The sequence below is a fragment of the Haliaeetus leucocephalus genome, unplaced genomic scaffold, assembly GCF_000737465.1.
Source record: "Haliaeetus leucocephalus isolate CR32 unplaced genomic scaffold, Haliaeetus_leucocephalus-4.0 Scaffold384, whole genome shotgun sequence".
NCBI classification, from domain to species: domain Eukaryota; kingdom Metazoa; phylum Chordata; class Aves; order Accipitriformes; family Accipitridae; genus Haliaeetus; species Haliaeetus leucocephalus.
This window is the reverse complement of record NW_010972820.1, coordinates 6,606,344-6,624,610: the sequence shown is the minus strand read 5'-3', so window position 1 is coordinate 6,624,610 and position 18,267 is coordinate 6,606,344. Positions and strand designations below refer to the sequence as shown.

The following is an 18,267-nucleotide window of genomic DNA, read 5'->3' as shown; positions in this document are numbered from 1 at the left end:
GGGTGAGGGGAACCCTCCCATCCCAATTCTGCCAGCAGTAAAACAAATACAATTTTTCATGTTGTTGTCTAGCAAATACTGTGCACAATCCCTGACGATTTTTAAAATTTTTTTTTTTTCTGTTTAGAGCTGTCAGTTAGCATCAGTGGCTCTCAACCAGGGAGGCGATCTTGCAATGAAATTCAGAGCACAGAGGAGTAAGCTGTGCCAGATGTGTGCTGGCTGTGGTGTGTTTTCACTGCAGGAATGTGGAAATGCAGCATCCACAGGGGAAGAGTGAGCAGCACGAAGGGGAAGGGCTCAAAACATTGTCAGTTTGCTCAAGCGAGACTTGCTGCTGGATAAAACAGGACTGTGGAAATTTTTTAAATCCTTACACTATCTTTGTCAAGGCTGAATCTGGAATAGAAGCCTACTGTGAATATCTTCCTACAGTCCTGGCAATAGGTCTGGAGAATTTTACCATTAAGAAACATGCAGGCAGTCTTTCTGGCTGCACATGGGGCTATGGTAGATGGTAATCTCTTATGTAGCCAGGTTGCTGATGCTTTGGTGCTTTCATTGCACTCAAAAGCAAGCTGAAAGCCACAGAAAAAATCGTGTGATGTTTGTCACCTCAGAACGCTACTGATTTTGCTCTGTGCTAGATTTAAGAAAGAGAATGCATGCAAATATGCATGTACATATTGCTGCATTCCTCTTCTGAACAAGTCTGTCTGACGTCCTGTTGCAATTGAAACAGTCATAAGCATGATGATCCAGGGTCAGAATCCCAGTTCTCTGGCTTTGCTAGGTCTCCTTCAACCCAAAGCTTAGCAGAGGCTCAGAAGGATATGATCAGAATAGAAATGCTTTTTATACCAGTACATTGTATCTGAAATCCAAGAATAAAAACCCGCCTGGAATAATGAAACTGAATTAATGCCCAAAGCATTTTTTTCTAACCTGGGGAATGGATGGATAGAACACATCAGCATGTTGTTTACATATAACCAGTCCATGTCCTGCACAGAGTATGTCAGGCCTGCTCCTCAGAATGCAGTAAGTGGTTTCTGCTGGACCTGATCCTGAAATTCTGCATTCCTGTGATCACCTATCATTAGGGCTTCTGAAATCTAGTTGATTAAACCAGTATGATGCAAATAGAAAAGAAAACAAAGCTTTTGCAGCCTTAGAGTACCAGCTTCAGGAGCCTTGGATTGGGCAGACAGTCCCAAGAGGTCACTTAGTGAAAGGGAGTTCTTGCCCCAATCCTCATCTTCTCAAAAGATGGCTAGAACATAAAATGTGATAGGAGCTATATGCAAGCTTCAGTGACTTTCTGGTACCACTGCAAAGATAATGTCAGAACATAGCTTTATGTTCCTTTCATTACAAACCCCACCCCATCCCCGTAAAAAAACCAACACTTCATGATCATTATATCTAATGAAAAAAACTATTTCCTCTTCTAGGAAAGGAAATAGCTTTGCTTTTTCTAATAATGAGTTAATAAAAGTGGAATAGAAAGGCTGGCAGATTACAGTGGGGGTTCTTTGTTGTGGTGTAAGTAGAACTTTGTGGCACGGGAGCATGTGCACATCTATGATGTTAGAACACTTGAGGCTGCCTCGGCAGTGTAATTGCTCTCATCTTTTACTGACCAAATGTTTTGGCAAATTTTACAAGAATTTTTACTTTTTTCACTGTAGAAGGCATGTCCTTTGTGTTTTTTGTGTTCAGTATTTTACTTTACTCATCTGATAGGAAGCTCTAAAATATTGATAAAGGCAGGTAATTTCTTCATCAATCTGAAATCTCTTGCATGTAGATTCTTCTTAGTCAAGTCATATTCATGTTCAGTGGTGGTACGCAAAAATCTTTGCACGGCATGTTTAGGAAGTAACCACTGTCATCAGTCTGTTTTATTGTGGTGACTAGGTACGTTCCTAAATGAATTAAAAAATAAAATCTAGTCAGCCACTCTGGGTGGTTTTAAACTGTTGCATACATAGCATATAGTTAAATGCTATGAGTTTTTAATTCCTACTTATTCATGCCATGCATTGCATGGTTGCATCTTTATTGCCACCCATCTTGCCTTCTCTGGATGATCTGATTTTCCCATGACTGGGTACACAGAGTCCAGTTACTAATTTGACCATTTGGCTCTGTTTGAAAGCTTTGATTCTGTGATTTTTCTAAGCTTTGATTTTTTGTGTGTGTGATTCATTTGCTCTGTTTCATTGGAAATGCATTAGATAGCAATGTCAGTTGCCTTGTTCCATATGCAAAGGGCACTAGTGCATGAAGAGCAGTAGCTCTGTAAAATAACTGCAGGTGCAGATCAGGTTGTAGATTATAATAGTGTTAATGTCTGTAGTTGAAGAAGAAGTTGGTTTATCTTTTCTTCAACATAGGCATATTATCTATAACTGAATTTTACTTACTTAATTTTTTAATATCTTGTTATGCAGAAACAAATTATACAGTGATTAGGTTTTTTCCATCTTGATGATAAAAAGGGTAACGGTGGTAAAACTTTTAATTGGTTAGCTTAAAAAGGAATGATGTGTATATATAGTTGCCTTAATATAATACTATGCACTCAAAGGGCCCCTATTTGTGAACTAAAAAGAGAGACCTCTTCTTTATCCTGAATCTTGCTGTGGTGACTACCCAGGTAGTATTCAAAGAACTAGCATTAATATTCACTGAGGTGCTGTCATGCACTTTACTTGGAAACAAAGCACTTTAATGTCTCTCCTATTGATGTTTTAGTTGAAGAGTAATACATAAATCCAGGAAGTCTGAAAACCTGACAGCCTTCTCCTGTTCATTCTTTTTTTTATTTATTTAATTATGTATGATTTTTTTGGTCTGAAATGTGCTGCTAGTAGACAAAATATTTAACTTCACTTTTGCTGTGGGTACTCATAAATGGTTACTGCTATTATAAATGCAGAACACCTAACCCTTTGGGGTTCCTTATATGGCTTGTATGGTGAATTAACTATATTTGGTAATGAAAGAAAAACTTGAAGTAGTTGGAAAGCTCCTTTTACTAATTAGGATTTAAATATTTTTTTTGTCTTTTGATATCCATTGATTTATTGAAGTTACAAGTAAACCACTCCATCTCTTAATATTTTTCTAACCAGTGGTTACTTTTCATCAAAATGGAGAGAACAGGTAACACTGAAACAAAATTGCTAGTAAAAACCAAAAAATACTCCACTATAAAGCACAACTTCTCTATAAAGATTTTACTTCGAAGAGTTTGATTCTTGAAAGACTAAATAGAATAGCACTTGGGAGCACAGCTATCGTAATGATACTTCTGTATGTTTGTACAGTGTAAAGATGGTCACAGCAAGTATTTCAGAAATAATAGATCTAATAAATTCAAAATTGCCAAGTGACCGAATGACAGCAATGAAACTATGAACTATATACCAACATCAGCTCTTTGAAATAATCCTTCCTTTCCTAGTGCTGAGTTAGGAATTAGTGCTGTGTTATACCAATAAAATCATCGTTAATGCTGAAGGTTTTTAAAAGCTCCAGTTGAAAGGCTACAGGATTTCTTCTGTCCTATTTTGACAGGACCTAAATGTCACTTTAAGATGTTCAGTTGCTTTATAAACTCCTTACCTTTTACCAGTGTGTTGTTTGAAATTATAGAAATTATTTTAATGAGAGAAATGTGCACTGACTAGCTTTCCAGATCTCTTTCAGAAATTCTTGAGATGTGTTTCCTTTTCAGCTTTGATGTGGGAAACCAGGAGAATTTACTTCTGATCCAAGCTGTCAGTTCTGACAGTACAGCTGTCTCCCTTATGCTGAACCATGAATGCATTCTAAGATTTGAGTGAAATACTGGTACAAAAAATCAGTTCATAAGTTTGTGGGCCAAGAGTGAGGATTGCAGTTCAGCTCATAAAGATGATGTAGCAGTGTAAGAATAACCCAAATGATAGCTGGGAAATCCTATTTCCTTTTGCCATTCTGAAACCCAAGCTCTTGTCTGTTTACTGTATAGAAGAGTCAGCGGCATTCAGGCCGTGATTATACATTCATCAGTACTGCCATCTGAGCTGCCTTAAGCAATCTGCCGATTATTCATGTTTCCAGCTGCTTGGTGCAGTGTGTTAGCCATTTGTGCAACTGCACAGTGAACTGAGATACTAATCTGGCAGAGGGACGACTTCTGTTATTATTTTTCCTTTTTTATTGTGTGTTTTTCTTTTTTTCCCCCTCCTGGATTCTTCTTTGTTTTGTTTTTTTTCTGGATTATCATTCTTTTTTTTCTTTTCCTTTTTTTTTCTTTTTTTTTGTTGTTGTTTTTTTGTTTACCATGCTATTTTTTCAGCTGGATCAGCTCTCCAGTCTGGTTTACTTCACAAATGATAAATGCTTGTACTGACATGACTAGGGGAATGAACTTGCATGGATACAAGCAACCATAGCAGCAGGAAGAGCTAGAGGTGAAAACCGCATAAGCTACTAGTGCTGCCAGTGTTTGCTCATCAAACTGTAACTTGCAGTGTGGATGTCTAAATCTGTGGTATAATGCTAAACATTTTAGCATGCTGCAGTCAACAGTGTCTTGTCCTGTTTCTACCAAATTCCTTTGGGTTATAGAACTCACTGCGGTAAGAATAGCTTTAGTGATAGAGACAGACCTAATTGGCATCCCACCAGCAATATGCTTTGGGAATTTCTGGTTCAAATTAAACATAAACTGCTATCAACTCTTCACTAGTCCAGCTGGGAATGTGGAAGGAAAAACTCATTAGATGTACTCAGATTTGCTGTCATCAGAGGTTCTGAATTGCGCTTGTAACAACATCAGAAATTTGCAAATAAGTTTTCTTCCTTAGTAAAGTGAGCACTCTTTTGTTAACTGGCAGCATCAAAGAACAAATTTATGTGGGTTCTGACTATGACTGAAAGAATTTTGTGTGTTATACTGTTGAATTTAACTGAAATTTATACTTGTGTATGCCACTTGCAATTATTTAACATGTTTTATGGGTTGGTGAAGAAGAGAAGAAAACCTGGTGCTTTTACGAGTATAAACAGTTACTTAAGCAGCATATTGCAGTCAGTAGTTTAATTAAAACTGACACCTGCAGTTAATATTTGTCTAAAACCACCGAAGATGCCTCTTTCAAAAAAGATCACCTAATCTTGGTTTCCATTTCTGGATATACTCCCATCTTGGAAGGAGGAGGCAAAATATCTCAATTTTGCAGGCTGCCCTCGTAAAGCTATCTTAGCTGTTTCCTGTAATGGGTTTTTTTGGTCCAGTAGGAATCTTAGGTGTTCTTTTCTATTTTGCCATGTGCGTTTTCAGCTATATGGACTTTTTTTAGTGGTATAATTAGTTGTTGACAAAATGCCTGTAAAAAGTACAACTTGGAAACACTCATTTTGTGGTTTTTTTGGTTGGGGGGGGTGTTTTGTTTTCAGGGGTCTTTGGTTGTTGGGGGTTTTTTGTTAGCTTTCACGTACTGAGATTTGACTCTGTATTCTACTAAGTTTCCTTCTTGTGTCTTCAAAACTGTGGATCTGTTTGAATAGCAGTATAGTTAGGATCTAATTCTTCTGAAATTTGTTTTGCTTAACTAATTCTACGGATATTTTGCACAACTAATGTTATGAATATTAACTCAGGTAAATCTAAGAAGTAATTACAATATATGAATAAGAATTATTTTGTAGATGTGTTTAGGGCCAAATGGAAAGTTTCCAGAACTCAGACTCACGTTTTGTGACTAGCACTTTAAATTCCCATTAGATATTGTCATATAAGAATGTGGACAGGAAACAGCATTCTGTATAGGCTGTTAAGAAAACATCTGAATCTGGTAATTTTGGAAGATGCTTGAAACAGCTCAGTCAGGAGAGGGAAACTTTAAGTTGATGACTTCCTGTTACTTCCTGCCTTTCCTTGATGGACTCGCACTTTCAAAAGCTTTGCCAGGAAATGGAGTATGTTTGCGAAGCCTAAATAGAAAGAAGGATTCATTGATGACTTTACCAGGAGACACCATTTTGGAAACTTTGTGCGTGTACATGCATGTGCAAAAGCAAACCAAGAAGCTTCATTGGAAAATTTATAATGTGGTGGTAGTTTATAACATTCATTTAACAGCAGCATTACATTTTTGTGTATGTAAACCTAATGAAAATGGCAAAAATGAAAACTGTAAGCGTTACTTAGTTTGCCACAATAAGCAAAAGTACACTTAAAATTACCAGCTTGGATGGTTTCTAAGAAATTTCATACTGCTTTGTGGCAGGAAACATACCTTATTAATTCCATCACTTGAAAACTTGAGGGAAAATCTGCTGTGAATTAAGTGACTGTCATTCAGATGGACTAAGCTGCCAGCCTTTTTCCACCTCTGAGATGGACTGCTGGCAGATACCTTAAGGCAGCCAGAAATCCAAAGCTAGCCTCTACCACTTGGGTAGTTTTTTCTGTTGTATGTTGTACTGTAAATAACAATATGAAGTAGGTGAGTATTCAGCTTTTGCTTTTAAAAAATAGATTGACAGAGCAGCTATGCAGAGCAAGCATGTTTGCCATATGCCAAGTGCCAACTTGATGGTTTTCATTGTCCTGCCATTGTGAGCAACTAAATTTTGGTTTTCCCATTCAAACAACAGGTATTGTTCTGATTAAACTCTACTGCTCTGTACATAGTACTGTGATGGCGTGTGTAGAGGTGTGCATGCATCAGCAAAATGATTTTAATGGGGCTTAATTCACCAAGAGTGTGAATCTAGAGTTGTTTTCATGAACCGAGATTTTGCCATATCTAGGATATTCGCAGGCTCAAACACTGACTATGTTGGAGTTGCTAGAGAGAGGAAGCATGATGAGGAGACCTCCTTGTGTAGAGGAGGCTGCAGTGAGTTTGTGTAGACCTGTAAGATGTACTGAGGGCCTGTTCTGAGAAGTTAGATGGCAAACTCTTTTCTATAGGTTCAGTTTAGCTGACAGGTTACACAGTAAAAAAGGAGTGCTTACACAGGGCTCAAAATAAAGACTTGACTGAGATAAATGCTTCTGTCACTTAAGTATTGGCAGTTTCAGCAGCACAGATTTTCCTTTGATAAGCAAGTGCAGTCCTGGTACATCTCTGCATCTCTTAAAATACCTGAATTAATGTGTATATCCTAAATTACAGATTTTCAATGAGATACACGTCACTGGTCCTTCTCATGTCACGGTTGGGCTCCATTTATTTCCATAGGATTTGGGGGAGGGGAGCTAAATTCCCTTTTGCATGGAATTGATACCTTGGTAGAGGAGTTTGGAAGTTCAGAAGTTTTGACGTCATCTTCACAAGAAACTCTTTAAGGATTTTTTTGGACAAAAGCCACTGGTCTCTCTGTTGTGTCTTTACAAAGATGCCTAAGTTAGCAAATACTCTTGCACAATTTAACATTTGAATGCTGACGTTATAGTCAGTGACGAGAGAGAGAAACTGGACACCTGCATCACTAGATGTGGCTGCCTCGTAGTTTGTTGAGAAGTTTCTGTTGAACTACATAAAGCTGTTTTAATTGATGTAGGAGGGTTCTTTTTGAGTACTGTAGTTCAGTAGAAGCCTGGCAATTGGGTTGATCACAGGACCAAAGAGTGCTTTATATTCAACATAGTGGATTCAATTAAACTTCTCCACATTGAAGGCATTGACTGAGATATTGACCCCATTCTTAGTTACTGAAATGTCAGGTTAGTGCTCTACATTAGTTGTCCTATTGGTTTTATGTGGCAAGGTTTTCATACTGGAGGGGGCTGCAGGGGTGGCTTCTGTGAGAAGAGGCCAGGGCTGCCACGAGTCGGACAGAGCCAATGCCAGCTGCCTCCAAGATGGACCTGCTGCTGGCCAAGGCTGAGCCCATCAGCGATGGTGGTAGCACGCACCTCTGTGATAACATATTTAAGAAAGGGCAAAAAAACACTGCACAACAGCTGTGAGAGAGGAGTGAGAAGATGTGAGAGCACCAGCCCTGCAGCCCCCCAGGTCAGTGCAGAAGGAGGGGAGGAGGTGCTCCAGGTGCCGGAGCAGAGATTCCCCTGCAGCCCGTGGGGAAGACCATGGTGAGGCAGGCTGTCCCCCTGCAGCCCAGGGAGGTCCACGGGGGAGCAGATATCCACCCTGACTCATTTAGACACCTTTCTAGCTGGAATACTTTTAATAATCATAAACTTTCTTTTTTTTAATTCATGGTGGAAACACATTATGCTGTTCAATTTTGACTATACTTACGTTACTTGTTGATGTAAGCGATGAGTGTGGATTCTTGTTGAGTTCTCATATTCCATACACATCTGTTCACTCAACTAACTGTAGCATCAATTTATTTTTTGCTAGGGGTTTGGGAACTTAACTTTTCAAGTCGGATTTTTTTTTTCCAGAGGATGAATTGTGTTTGATTTTTCTGTAACTTCTTACAGGTATCAGATGATGGTCGATATGTCTTGCTGTCTATCCGAGAAGGGTGTGATCCAGTGAACAGACTGTGGTACTGTGATCTACAGATGGAGTCTCAGGGTATATCAGGTATGTGTTTTCTTGCTTTGTAAGTTTTCCTTCACTTTAAGACAATGTAAGACTTGAAATACTTTATTTTTGTTTTAATATGTGTATTGCTTAACCTCCTCTCTTTTTTCTAATGCAGAGATTATGAGAAAATACTCTGCACTGCTTCTGGTAGCATTCCATTTTCTGTTATGCATCAGTAGATGGAAAACTCCATTCTTAGTTCTGTAGTTTGTTTAAAAGGTCACAAGGAAAAATTGAGATAATATAAGCAGCATTACCAGTCTATGTTCCATTTCTTTCTATACTACTAGTACTTTTCCGTGTTTAATTTTGTTTACATTTTAAAAATCCCTGTGTCGTCCTTCAAGTGCTGATCTCCCTTTTTTGAAAAAAGTACCTGCTTTATAGGTAATATTTTTTTCTCCATCTAGTACTAGGAAACAAACAAAAATCATCTAATATTTTGGTAAAATAACTTTGCTTTGTAGCATCATTATTATTACAGTAGAAGTATCTACTCGTATTTCAAATACACTTTCATGAAATGCTCCTTCCTTGCCTTCTAGCTGGGTTAGCCTTTGGCTTTTGTGTATTTGGCTTTTTAGCCTCAGTGGTATGGTCGAAAGTATGGTACTTTAGTGTGTATGGCTATTTTTGATGGTTGGCATAGTTGTTTTACTGATGAGTGGTTTTGTATTTGCAGAGTATCGGATTATTTGAAATCTCTTCCTCGATACATGCTTTGCATAGAACATAACTTAGCTTTTTTTGATTCTTTGCGGCTTCTGTCTTTGAAAGCTTCAGAAACAATAAATATTGCAGTAGCTCCTTGTTAAATATTGGATCTCAAGAAACTTGTTGTCTTGCCCATAAACAGAATATTCGAGGCTTATGAGTGTGATTAGAACTGATAGCAGCTCTGCAGTATGGGATGTATAGTTATGTTTCCCCTCTGCCTTTATTACAGTATGTGGTTGTGTGATCTTCCCTTAGTTCATCAACAAGTCTTAGTACAGTATTTTGAATTTTGGTGAGTTAAGTGTTAGTGATAATAGTTAACAGTTTTATACTCCTTTCTGGGGAATTATTAATTTTGATTTGTGGACATGTCACTCCTTTTTATAAAGGATATTTCTTAATTACTTCTAAACTTGTCTTGGACAACTGAGTAGTTTAATGTCCTCTTGAATGTAGAAAATGGCAGGTCTAATCAAAATTATTACAGATGGTTTCCATGTAACTATTACAAACATAAAACTGTAGATAAAAATGTCATTTTATACAGTGAAGCATTTTCATAAATGATAAATTGCACTGTCATTCAAGTTGACACTTTCCAGCTAGAGATAGAATACACAAAAAGCATAGCTCTCCTTCCATATTCACCCTCCTATTTATAGATACACTGGACAACCTTGAAGAGAATACTAGCATTGAGCCTTGAAAGACCGTGGCTGAGATAATGAAGCATCTGTTTTGTACTACCTGGTATAAGGTAAACCTAGAGTTTAACCTTTTCCAGGCTTGGAGATGTTGTTTTAAAGAAGTTTTTTCTCTGAACCAGTCTTTGACTTGCCTTTCTATTTGTTTGTTGTTGGGTGGGAGTTGTTCCATCCCTCCAAATTCTCCTTTTTTGCCTATAAAAGGAAAGATCTAGCTGTAAACATTTGCTTGCACAAATTTTCTGTTTTATAAACTTGGGAACTCTCTGTATCTGTCTCACTAAGTTGCCACGTGCATTTTCAGTACAAAGACTCTTAGCTTTACCCATGTCTTTCTACCTCCATGTTAGTAAGCACTGACCTAACAGTAAACATCTGGGATGTTTCCTAGAGTTGATCTTCTGTGCAAATGTAAACACCCTGAACCACTGGTCCTTCAGCCTTTGGTAGCCAGAGGCAGTAAGTTGAGCAAGCAGTAATGTATGTAAGCTTAATTCTTGGCTCTATCAATCTAGACCACAAGAGGTGTAATTTCAGTTCAACTTGTAGTTTTCTGGGACAGCAAGAGGTTGCTTGTGAAGTTACAAGAAACAAATGCCAAATTTCATTATTTAAGCTGGTTTAGACAAGTAAATAAGCAGCTCTAGAATAATGGAATTTAGTGGCAAGTCTATTTCTTGACTTAAGACTTGTATTTAGCTGCCAGTTTGTACAGACTGCTCAGTAATATCTCAAGGTATGTTCACATGGGTTAAGATTAAGTGATGCTTAGAGAATTACGTATAACAAGCACATTCTGAAAAAAAACTGAGCTACAAAAATACTGGCTCTTTTTATGCTGTCCATAGAATGCAGTGTTCAGTACAAAAGTCTAGGTAAGTATCAAACCATACCACTTGTAATGAAGTGTTAAGAGCATCAAGTGTCTTGGAAAAGTATCTGTACTTTTAAAACGTACCACATTATTCTTCTGTCTTTTACAACAGACTTTATTTATGAGTAGAACTCATACCTTTGGTGACATCTAAGATACTTCTTGCCATTTTCCTCCTTCAGAACTATTCAATGTTTAATCTGAGCCTTTTTATTTGACCTGTTTACAATGATGTTTGTTCAAAAATCCATTCTAGTGTTCAGAATATCTCAGTTTTGAAAAAAAAATGAAGGAAAGAAAAGTAGGGTAGCTAGTGTTTTTCCAGTGCCATAGATGGTACCTGATATAGATAAATAATTAGACTTTCAGGCACATTTTTTTTTTCTTCCCTACTTGCTCTTTTAGTCCAGGTTGTCCAAGAACATGCTAGTTAAGGTGATATTGACTAAACTAGTAACTGGATTGAAGTTGATTGACCAAAGAAAACTTCTGTCAAATAGGCCAGAGATAGGAGTATGGTTTTTTAATGAGGAGAGAAAAAAATAACAGAGCTGGTGATTAAGGGAAGGGACCTAATGTATGGAATGCACCTTGGAATCGAAGGGGCATGACTGGTTTTCTGGTATTGTAAATGGTCTTGTAGTCATTCTGTACTTAGGTTGTCTTCCCCCCCCCCTTTTTTTTTTTCCCCTTCTTCTGTAATAGACCCCTGACACCCCTGTTCCCTATGACATTTGTTTGGACCTGTCCTTTAAAATCTAACAGAGGCTGGTTATAGGACTGTCCTTTATCCTGTTAAATTTCTTTGAGATACATCAGAATTTAAATACTGTTTGAGCAGTGGGTGAAAACAAGCACATGTGCATATACTTAAGGTCTAAAGCCACACTACCACTGTAGAAGCTCACATGCTCAATGTCCTGAGTATGTTGCTCTATAGCAGCATCCTGGCTGTAGCAGGAAGGCTGAAAGATGAATAGGCAGATCTGACTTCTCTTGTCTAGATGGGGCAAAACAAAAGGTAGGGCTTCCCTTAGCTACAAAGGGATCAAGGTGCTAAACTACTCCTATCCCAGACATTTTATAGGCATGTTGCGTGTGGCTAGCTCTTCTCATACTGAATAGTAATGTTCTGGTTTCTAGGTTGAGGCCCTTGTATTAAGTGAAAGACATTTGTGTTGCTGTGAAATGATTCATAGTTTGATGGTGTACTGTACAGCTTATTTAGAAATAGTAATTGCTTTTATCATTTTTCCTATTTTAAGAAGGCCTTAAGAAAAAAATTCGGAAAATTCCATGCAATATGGCAATATTACACTGGATATAATTAGAGGTTGGGAGGTGGCAGAATTTCATATGAGCATATACAACTTTAAGTCTTCTCTGTCATGTATAGAGATTATGATACAGTTTTTCATTACTATATTCATCTTTGGGGGGTTGTTTTAGCTGAACTAGTCTAATTCAGTACACAGATGGGCATATAGGAGGGGATTATACTCTTGTGGAATATTTCAAGTCTGGTATCAACTAATTTCCCATAGTTTTGAATTTATATTGTAAAGTCATAGTTTAGAAAGTTACAGTGCAGTTTCTCATTGCAGTAGAGTAAATATGCTGTACTTAGGGAGGGTTGTTAGAATTAAGGTTGGCTAGCTCATTTGTGGATTTGTTTCTAACTTAGTGTATGCTAGAAACATGGTACAATTTATTTGAAATTTTTTTTTACCTATATGTTAAGAGACCTGCTTGCTCAGAGTAAAGTTTTGTTTTGTTGGTCTGAAAGACAAAAAAAAAAAATCATTTTCCCTAAACAACACAGTATCTGGTTGAATTATTTTGCTTAAATTTGCAGGATAGAGTGGAGGAGTGGGGCAGGGGGGATCCATCTTGGGAAAAGAAAAAGGAACAGAAAAGCAAATTGAAACAGTATGTTTCATATGTGGAAATGAAAAATGCTCATCAAATATCTGCCTGACAGAACGCAGAAGATGACTGAGAATTCAGGGATGAGTCAGCTACTGTGGGAATTATTGAGCAACACAATATAGCCCATAACAGGCTTACAGGAGTTCAGATATGCCTTTCCCCAGCAGATGGAAGGAATGTGTAGTCTTCCCTTTTTACTTTTATTTACATGTAGCATGTTTTTATAGCAAGACAAAGATTTCCTTTTTAATTTCAAATTAAATTCATTAGCCTCTGTCTGTTTTGAAAAGATTAATGTAACAGGATAAGCATATCCAATTGAAAAAACAAAGCTGTAAAACCTTTTTTGCCTCCTTAAATCATGACCTTTTTTCATATTTATGCTCAATTACATGTCTATCCTGTTTTTATTGCATATCTAGACAATACAAATAAATAAGTAAATCTGCACCTTTTCCATCTTAGACGCTGAAAGGGAAGATCCAGATTGTCCCACAAGAATCGGCAAGAACTGGAACAGAATGAAATAAAGATTTCACCCCTTTTTGCTAACAATCTATAAGCAGTAGGAACAATGCCTTGCTTTCCAAAGCAGCAGAGTAATACTGTAACTGTTCCTCTGTCTCTCATCCCAGATGGTGGTAGGGATTTTTGTGCCTCCTTTAAGCTTTTCTTTACTCCACTGGTCTTGTTTTCTGGCTAAGAATCTGGTAGGCAGTGATGCTAAATCAAAATGCCTTGTTGCTTCGAGGTGCCTGACTTAGGTCATTTACCTTTAGTTATCTTGGTTGTTTTAAATAATACCCATTTTTTTCACAGAATGAGATGCTTCCATTTGCCAGAATGGAAGTCATCTTGCTAGTATAGAAGGATTACTGTACTGGGGCTTACAAATAAGGAACATAATATATATTTCCATGTTTTGTCCCATATTTGATAGATCTGTAACGTGATCTGGACATTACAACACTGAAATATTTCAATATTTATCTTTCACATTCTTTGCTACCCCATGGAACCTGCAGTCCTGAGCTACATTTCCTTTCTATAAAATTCAGAGACAGGGGCCACAGAAAAGAATGCATGATAACCTGCCTACTGAGCTACTGAAATTAGGAAATAGGCAGTGTTGAGGTTAGAGAGACAAGGTTGAAACTACATGGGACATAGAGCATTCCATGTTCAATAAGTAGCTACCTCTCTGAGATATCACGACATGTGCAAGGAGGTGGTGTTCTTCCTGTAACGGCATAGCGTGGAGAACACATACTGTCTTTGCTTTGACTGTGGATGTTGTCTCTTGGGATGAGACTCCATTTTCACTCTATACTTTGCCTTCAGCTGAGCTTCTTGGCTTAGATATTATATGTATTTTAACCAAATCGGAATCTAAAAAGTGACATTTTAAGTACTTGGGGGAAAACATGTCCCTTGTGGAAATCATCTGCTGGGACTACTGTCACTTCTGTGCATTTTAGTACAGTATTCTAGGTGTCAACCAAACCAAATTGCTTTGATGTAGAGGGAACCTCTGGCTTAACTTTCTCACAAGTTATCTTTTTGTGAATCCTGATTTGCCCAATATTTGCCACTTCATTATTGCTTTAGTAATCTTGAGTTAATGCATTTCATTAACTTCTTGCACAGCATGAGTTGTGGCTTCTCTTTGTCTGTACTCCCTTTAAATTATAAGTGAGGAGATAATGGTATCATTAAAGACTCTGTGCAAGCATGACATTTTATTAGCTCTGCTGTACTGAGGGCAGTTGTATCTTGTGCATTCATTGATTCCTGATATGTTTCAGTGGCTGTGGACCAGTGGAAGTTAGCTTGCCCTGTGTTGGGCAGAAAATGATCTTGACTCTGAGTTGAGATCACATCTAATAAAAGGCAGTAGACTGTTTCTAAATGTTTAAGAAATTTAAAGGATTTGACTTGCTTATTTCTACACTTGAAACTTTTAAGTGTGTCAGCCCTTCCCTCTTTTCTGTATGTGATTACTCATGATATTTTGTCAACAGCCATAGGTTAATTGAATTTGCAGTGCAATCTTCTGTCATAAACCTTGTCAGTTTGTTTTCCCTGGAAGATAATCTACACAGCAGTGTGTTTCTTTCTACAAACATTACAGGGAGCATCTGAGTATCTTTTCTGCTTCCCAGGTTAGCTAAAATGTTCTTCATGCTTCCCTTCCCCCCTTCATAATCTTTATACTGTATACAGACTGAGTCATTTTCCTCTTCAAGTATTCAGGTTGTTTGCTAGGTTTTTAAGTGGGCCATTGTGAGCTATTTGTGCCAAGAATGCTCCTTTTTAGAATAGAAAATCACTGTGATAAGTAACTTATGACAAATATATAGCTATTTTTTTGTGAGAATTTTAAATTAGTCTGAAAAGATAAGAGGCTTGGGGGATATTGTTTCCCCTGCTCACCTACTACCACATGCATCTTGTGAATCGCACCAGGTTAACCCAGTTTGTGACTTAATTTTTACCACAAAATTCTTCGTGTTAGAAATGACCAGATTTACCAATTGGAATTTTATGTTTACAACTAACTTAACCAAATATACTTTTAAAAAAAAGCTTTTATTATCTCATATCAAAGTGTTTTGCAAATACTCCATTCCTCAAGACTAGATACCCGTGGTCATAATTCACAATATTGTGGCAAGACAATACTGGGAGAAGATACCACTGGGAGAAGACAGCTGGGCTGTTCTTCAAGGTTTTGGGGGAACACCCTTGCTATACTCTGCTTCAAGTAGCTGTGGATATGGGGGCTTTTCCCTTCGTGCTTGCCTCTTTAGTTGCTTATGGCGTAGGGTTTAGAAAGATTAGGGAAAATTAAAATGATGTGTTACTTGTCGGGATTTCACCACTCTTTGTCAGCCATTGAACCGACTAATACAGTTTAATTTTGCTTTATAGAGGTGTAACAGCTGCACATTGTGTCAAGGACAGTACTGTGGGCTCATGTCGAGAAGGTTATCCCTCTTTCAAGACTCCAGATTTCCCTACTTAACTTGCCAAACTGCAAGTAGGATTTTCAAGCCTTGACTCTTATGACAAACATTTAAAAGTCATCTGATGCGAAGTATTTCTTTAAAATCAAATGCACACGTTTTCCCAGTAGCTGAGCATTGTAAGGCACAATTTTTTTAGCAGTTATTTTATCAAACTTGCCTTTCAGAATACAGACAGCACTCAAGCTTGCTTGTATGTTGAACCAGTCAAACAAGTAAACTTCTGTCATTAATCACTTTGCTTAACACTTATTCTTGGTATACATGAAAATGGCTCATATTAGCCAAACAGCTCGATACACAGTAATCAACTAATCATATATTAGCAAACCTTGTTGTATACTTTAAAAAAAAAAAAAAACAAACAAAACACAAAAAACCCAAAACCAAACAAAAAACAGCAGTGCTTTTTCTGTAGCATGTCTCTTACTGCTTCTGTGCCTGGTAATAATTTTGGTTTTCACCTTTCTTGAGAAATGAGATTGTTTCTTTTTTATTAGATTGTCAGCCTTGACTATTTATTCTTTTGAAGGGAAGAGGGGATTTAGCACAAATCTGTTGGCATGCAACAAGAAATAAATGAAACCTCTTTAGTCAGCCTCAGCTATGAACTTAAACCAACATGGCATGGCTGATTGGTTTTGTTGAAGTTGTTCTTAATAATGACTTTTTTCTTTATTTTGTATTATGTTAGCAGCTAGGAAGCCTAGTAAAAAAAATCAAGATCCTCTTGTTGTGAGCACCATAGAGCTGATTTATGAGTCACTGACTCAGAGCTCTGGGTAGAGCCCCACTCTCCTCTTCCTGGGGGAGCTGAAGCCTGAGAACAGAGGGCAAAAGGAGGGATATAAGGCAGCATGGGGAGCAGAAGAGGTAGCTCTTGTTATAACCTCTGGGCACATAGAAACTGTGAAGGGCTGCTGTGACTTCTGGAATGCAAAAAGTTGAGAGTGATGGCTAGTTGGAAAGCACAGCCTGAGTTGTTGGATTGGAAGGGATTGCACTGGCTACAAGCTAAACGCAGGTTTGTGTAAGCTGGAGATATAAGAAGTTTGGGGAGAAAGGACAGTGGTAGGGGCTCTTATACTTGGCTACTGGGCTGCTTGGAGATTGGCAGTTTGTGTCTGTTGGGAACAGTGAGACGTTCTGGGACGACACAGGAAGATGAGCTAGTGTAAAATATTTGGGAACTACTGGCTTGGAAAGATGCAATAAAAATTGAGCAAAATCTGAAGTTCACAGCTTGCTGGTTGCTTAGTCATTGTCAGCTGGAACTGCTTCATACTAGACTGGCAGAGATGAGTTGCAAGAAGGCATTTCTGCAAGAAGGAGCAGGGTTAGCAGCCATAAGAATTTTTATTTTGTTCCTTTGTTTAGAAGGTAGTTCTCTTTTTTCCCTATGCTGAAGAAAGCATGTGTGTGGCTTGAAGGCGGGTAGAAAAACAAAGGTGATGTTTGTCCACTTCCTGTTGAATATAGGATTATCTGGCCTTTTGTATTTTAGTTTAGTCTTGCAATTTAGAAAGCTGTCTTTAAAAATAAATAAATAAAAAGCAATGAACAGTGCTATATACAGTAACATCAAAAGGATGAGTCAGTATGTGCTGCGTAGCCTGAAAAAGTGCATCAAAACCTTTGTATGAAAATGAACAAGAGAAAAAGGGTAGTGAGGAGACAGTAGGCATCAGCTATAAAGTGGAATGTGATGGGAAGGAGAGTACTCTTCTTTTTTTTGAAAGACTTTTCTGTTATTGAAGTAACTTTAAAAAAAAAAACACTTTCAAAAATCAATATTGAAACAAAGCCATTATATCCTAGTTCCCTAACAAATACGGAGAAAAAAAAAATCTGTTGAGTCTTGGAAAGTATGTGGAAGCCTCAACAATAGTGTTTACTTTAAGAAAACGGTTTTGTGTCCCTTAAAAGGCAATTCCTAAGAGTTTTGCTTTCAGTGTCATTTTTTTAATTGGAAGCAAATCATTAGCAATAAAATGAAATAGCTTGCTATCAATTTGAGCAAAGAGATCTTCATGCTGCTACTGTGTGACTGGACTTCACATTTATAAATAGTATTCACAATGAAGTTATTTTTCAGATTATGTATTTGTGCTTTTCTTTGTGTATGTTAGATAAAGTGTGGCATGAGAGAGGGATCACCTTTAGTTCCTGTTTTTCTGTTCATGTGTTCTGCTGCATGATGACATAAGCCATAACTCTCTCAAAAAAAAAGTATATGTATTCTCTTCACCTGTCTTTTGAGTGACCATCCAAATAAAAGTAAAATAGAAGCCTTGAAACTGATCGAGAAGTCTCTGCTCATAAAACTGCTTGATTTCTTTCTTCTGGGCTAATCTTTGATATAACTTGACATGTCTGAACTTTTTAACTCAAAGGAATAAATATTGCCTCCTTCCATTTATTTATTTTTTAAGTTGCAAATACATTAACTT

At 37.5% G+C, this 18,267-nt stretch overlaps 1 protein-coding gene across 1 annotated transcript in view; it reads left to right on the top strand.

The window, feature by feature from the left end:
* Positions 1 to 18,267, top strand: part of PREP (prolyl endopeptidase) — a 111,193-nt gene that overhangs the window by 20,915 nt on the left and 72,011 nt on the right. The window contains exon 8 of the mRNA XM_010573445.1: positions 8,459 to 8,564. Coding sequence (XP_010571747.1) covers positions 8,459 to 8,564 — 106 coding nt within the window. The remainder of the gene's footprint in view (positions 1 to 8,458; positions 8,565 to 18,267) is intronic.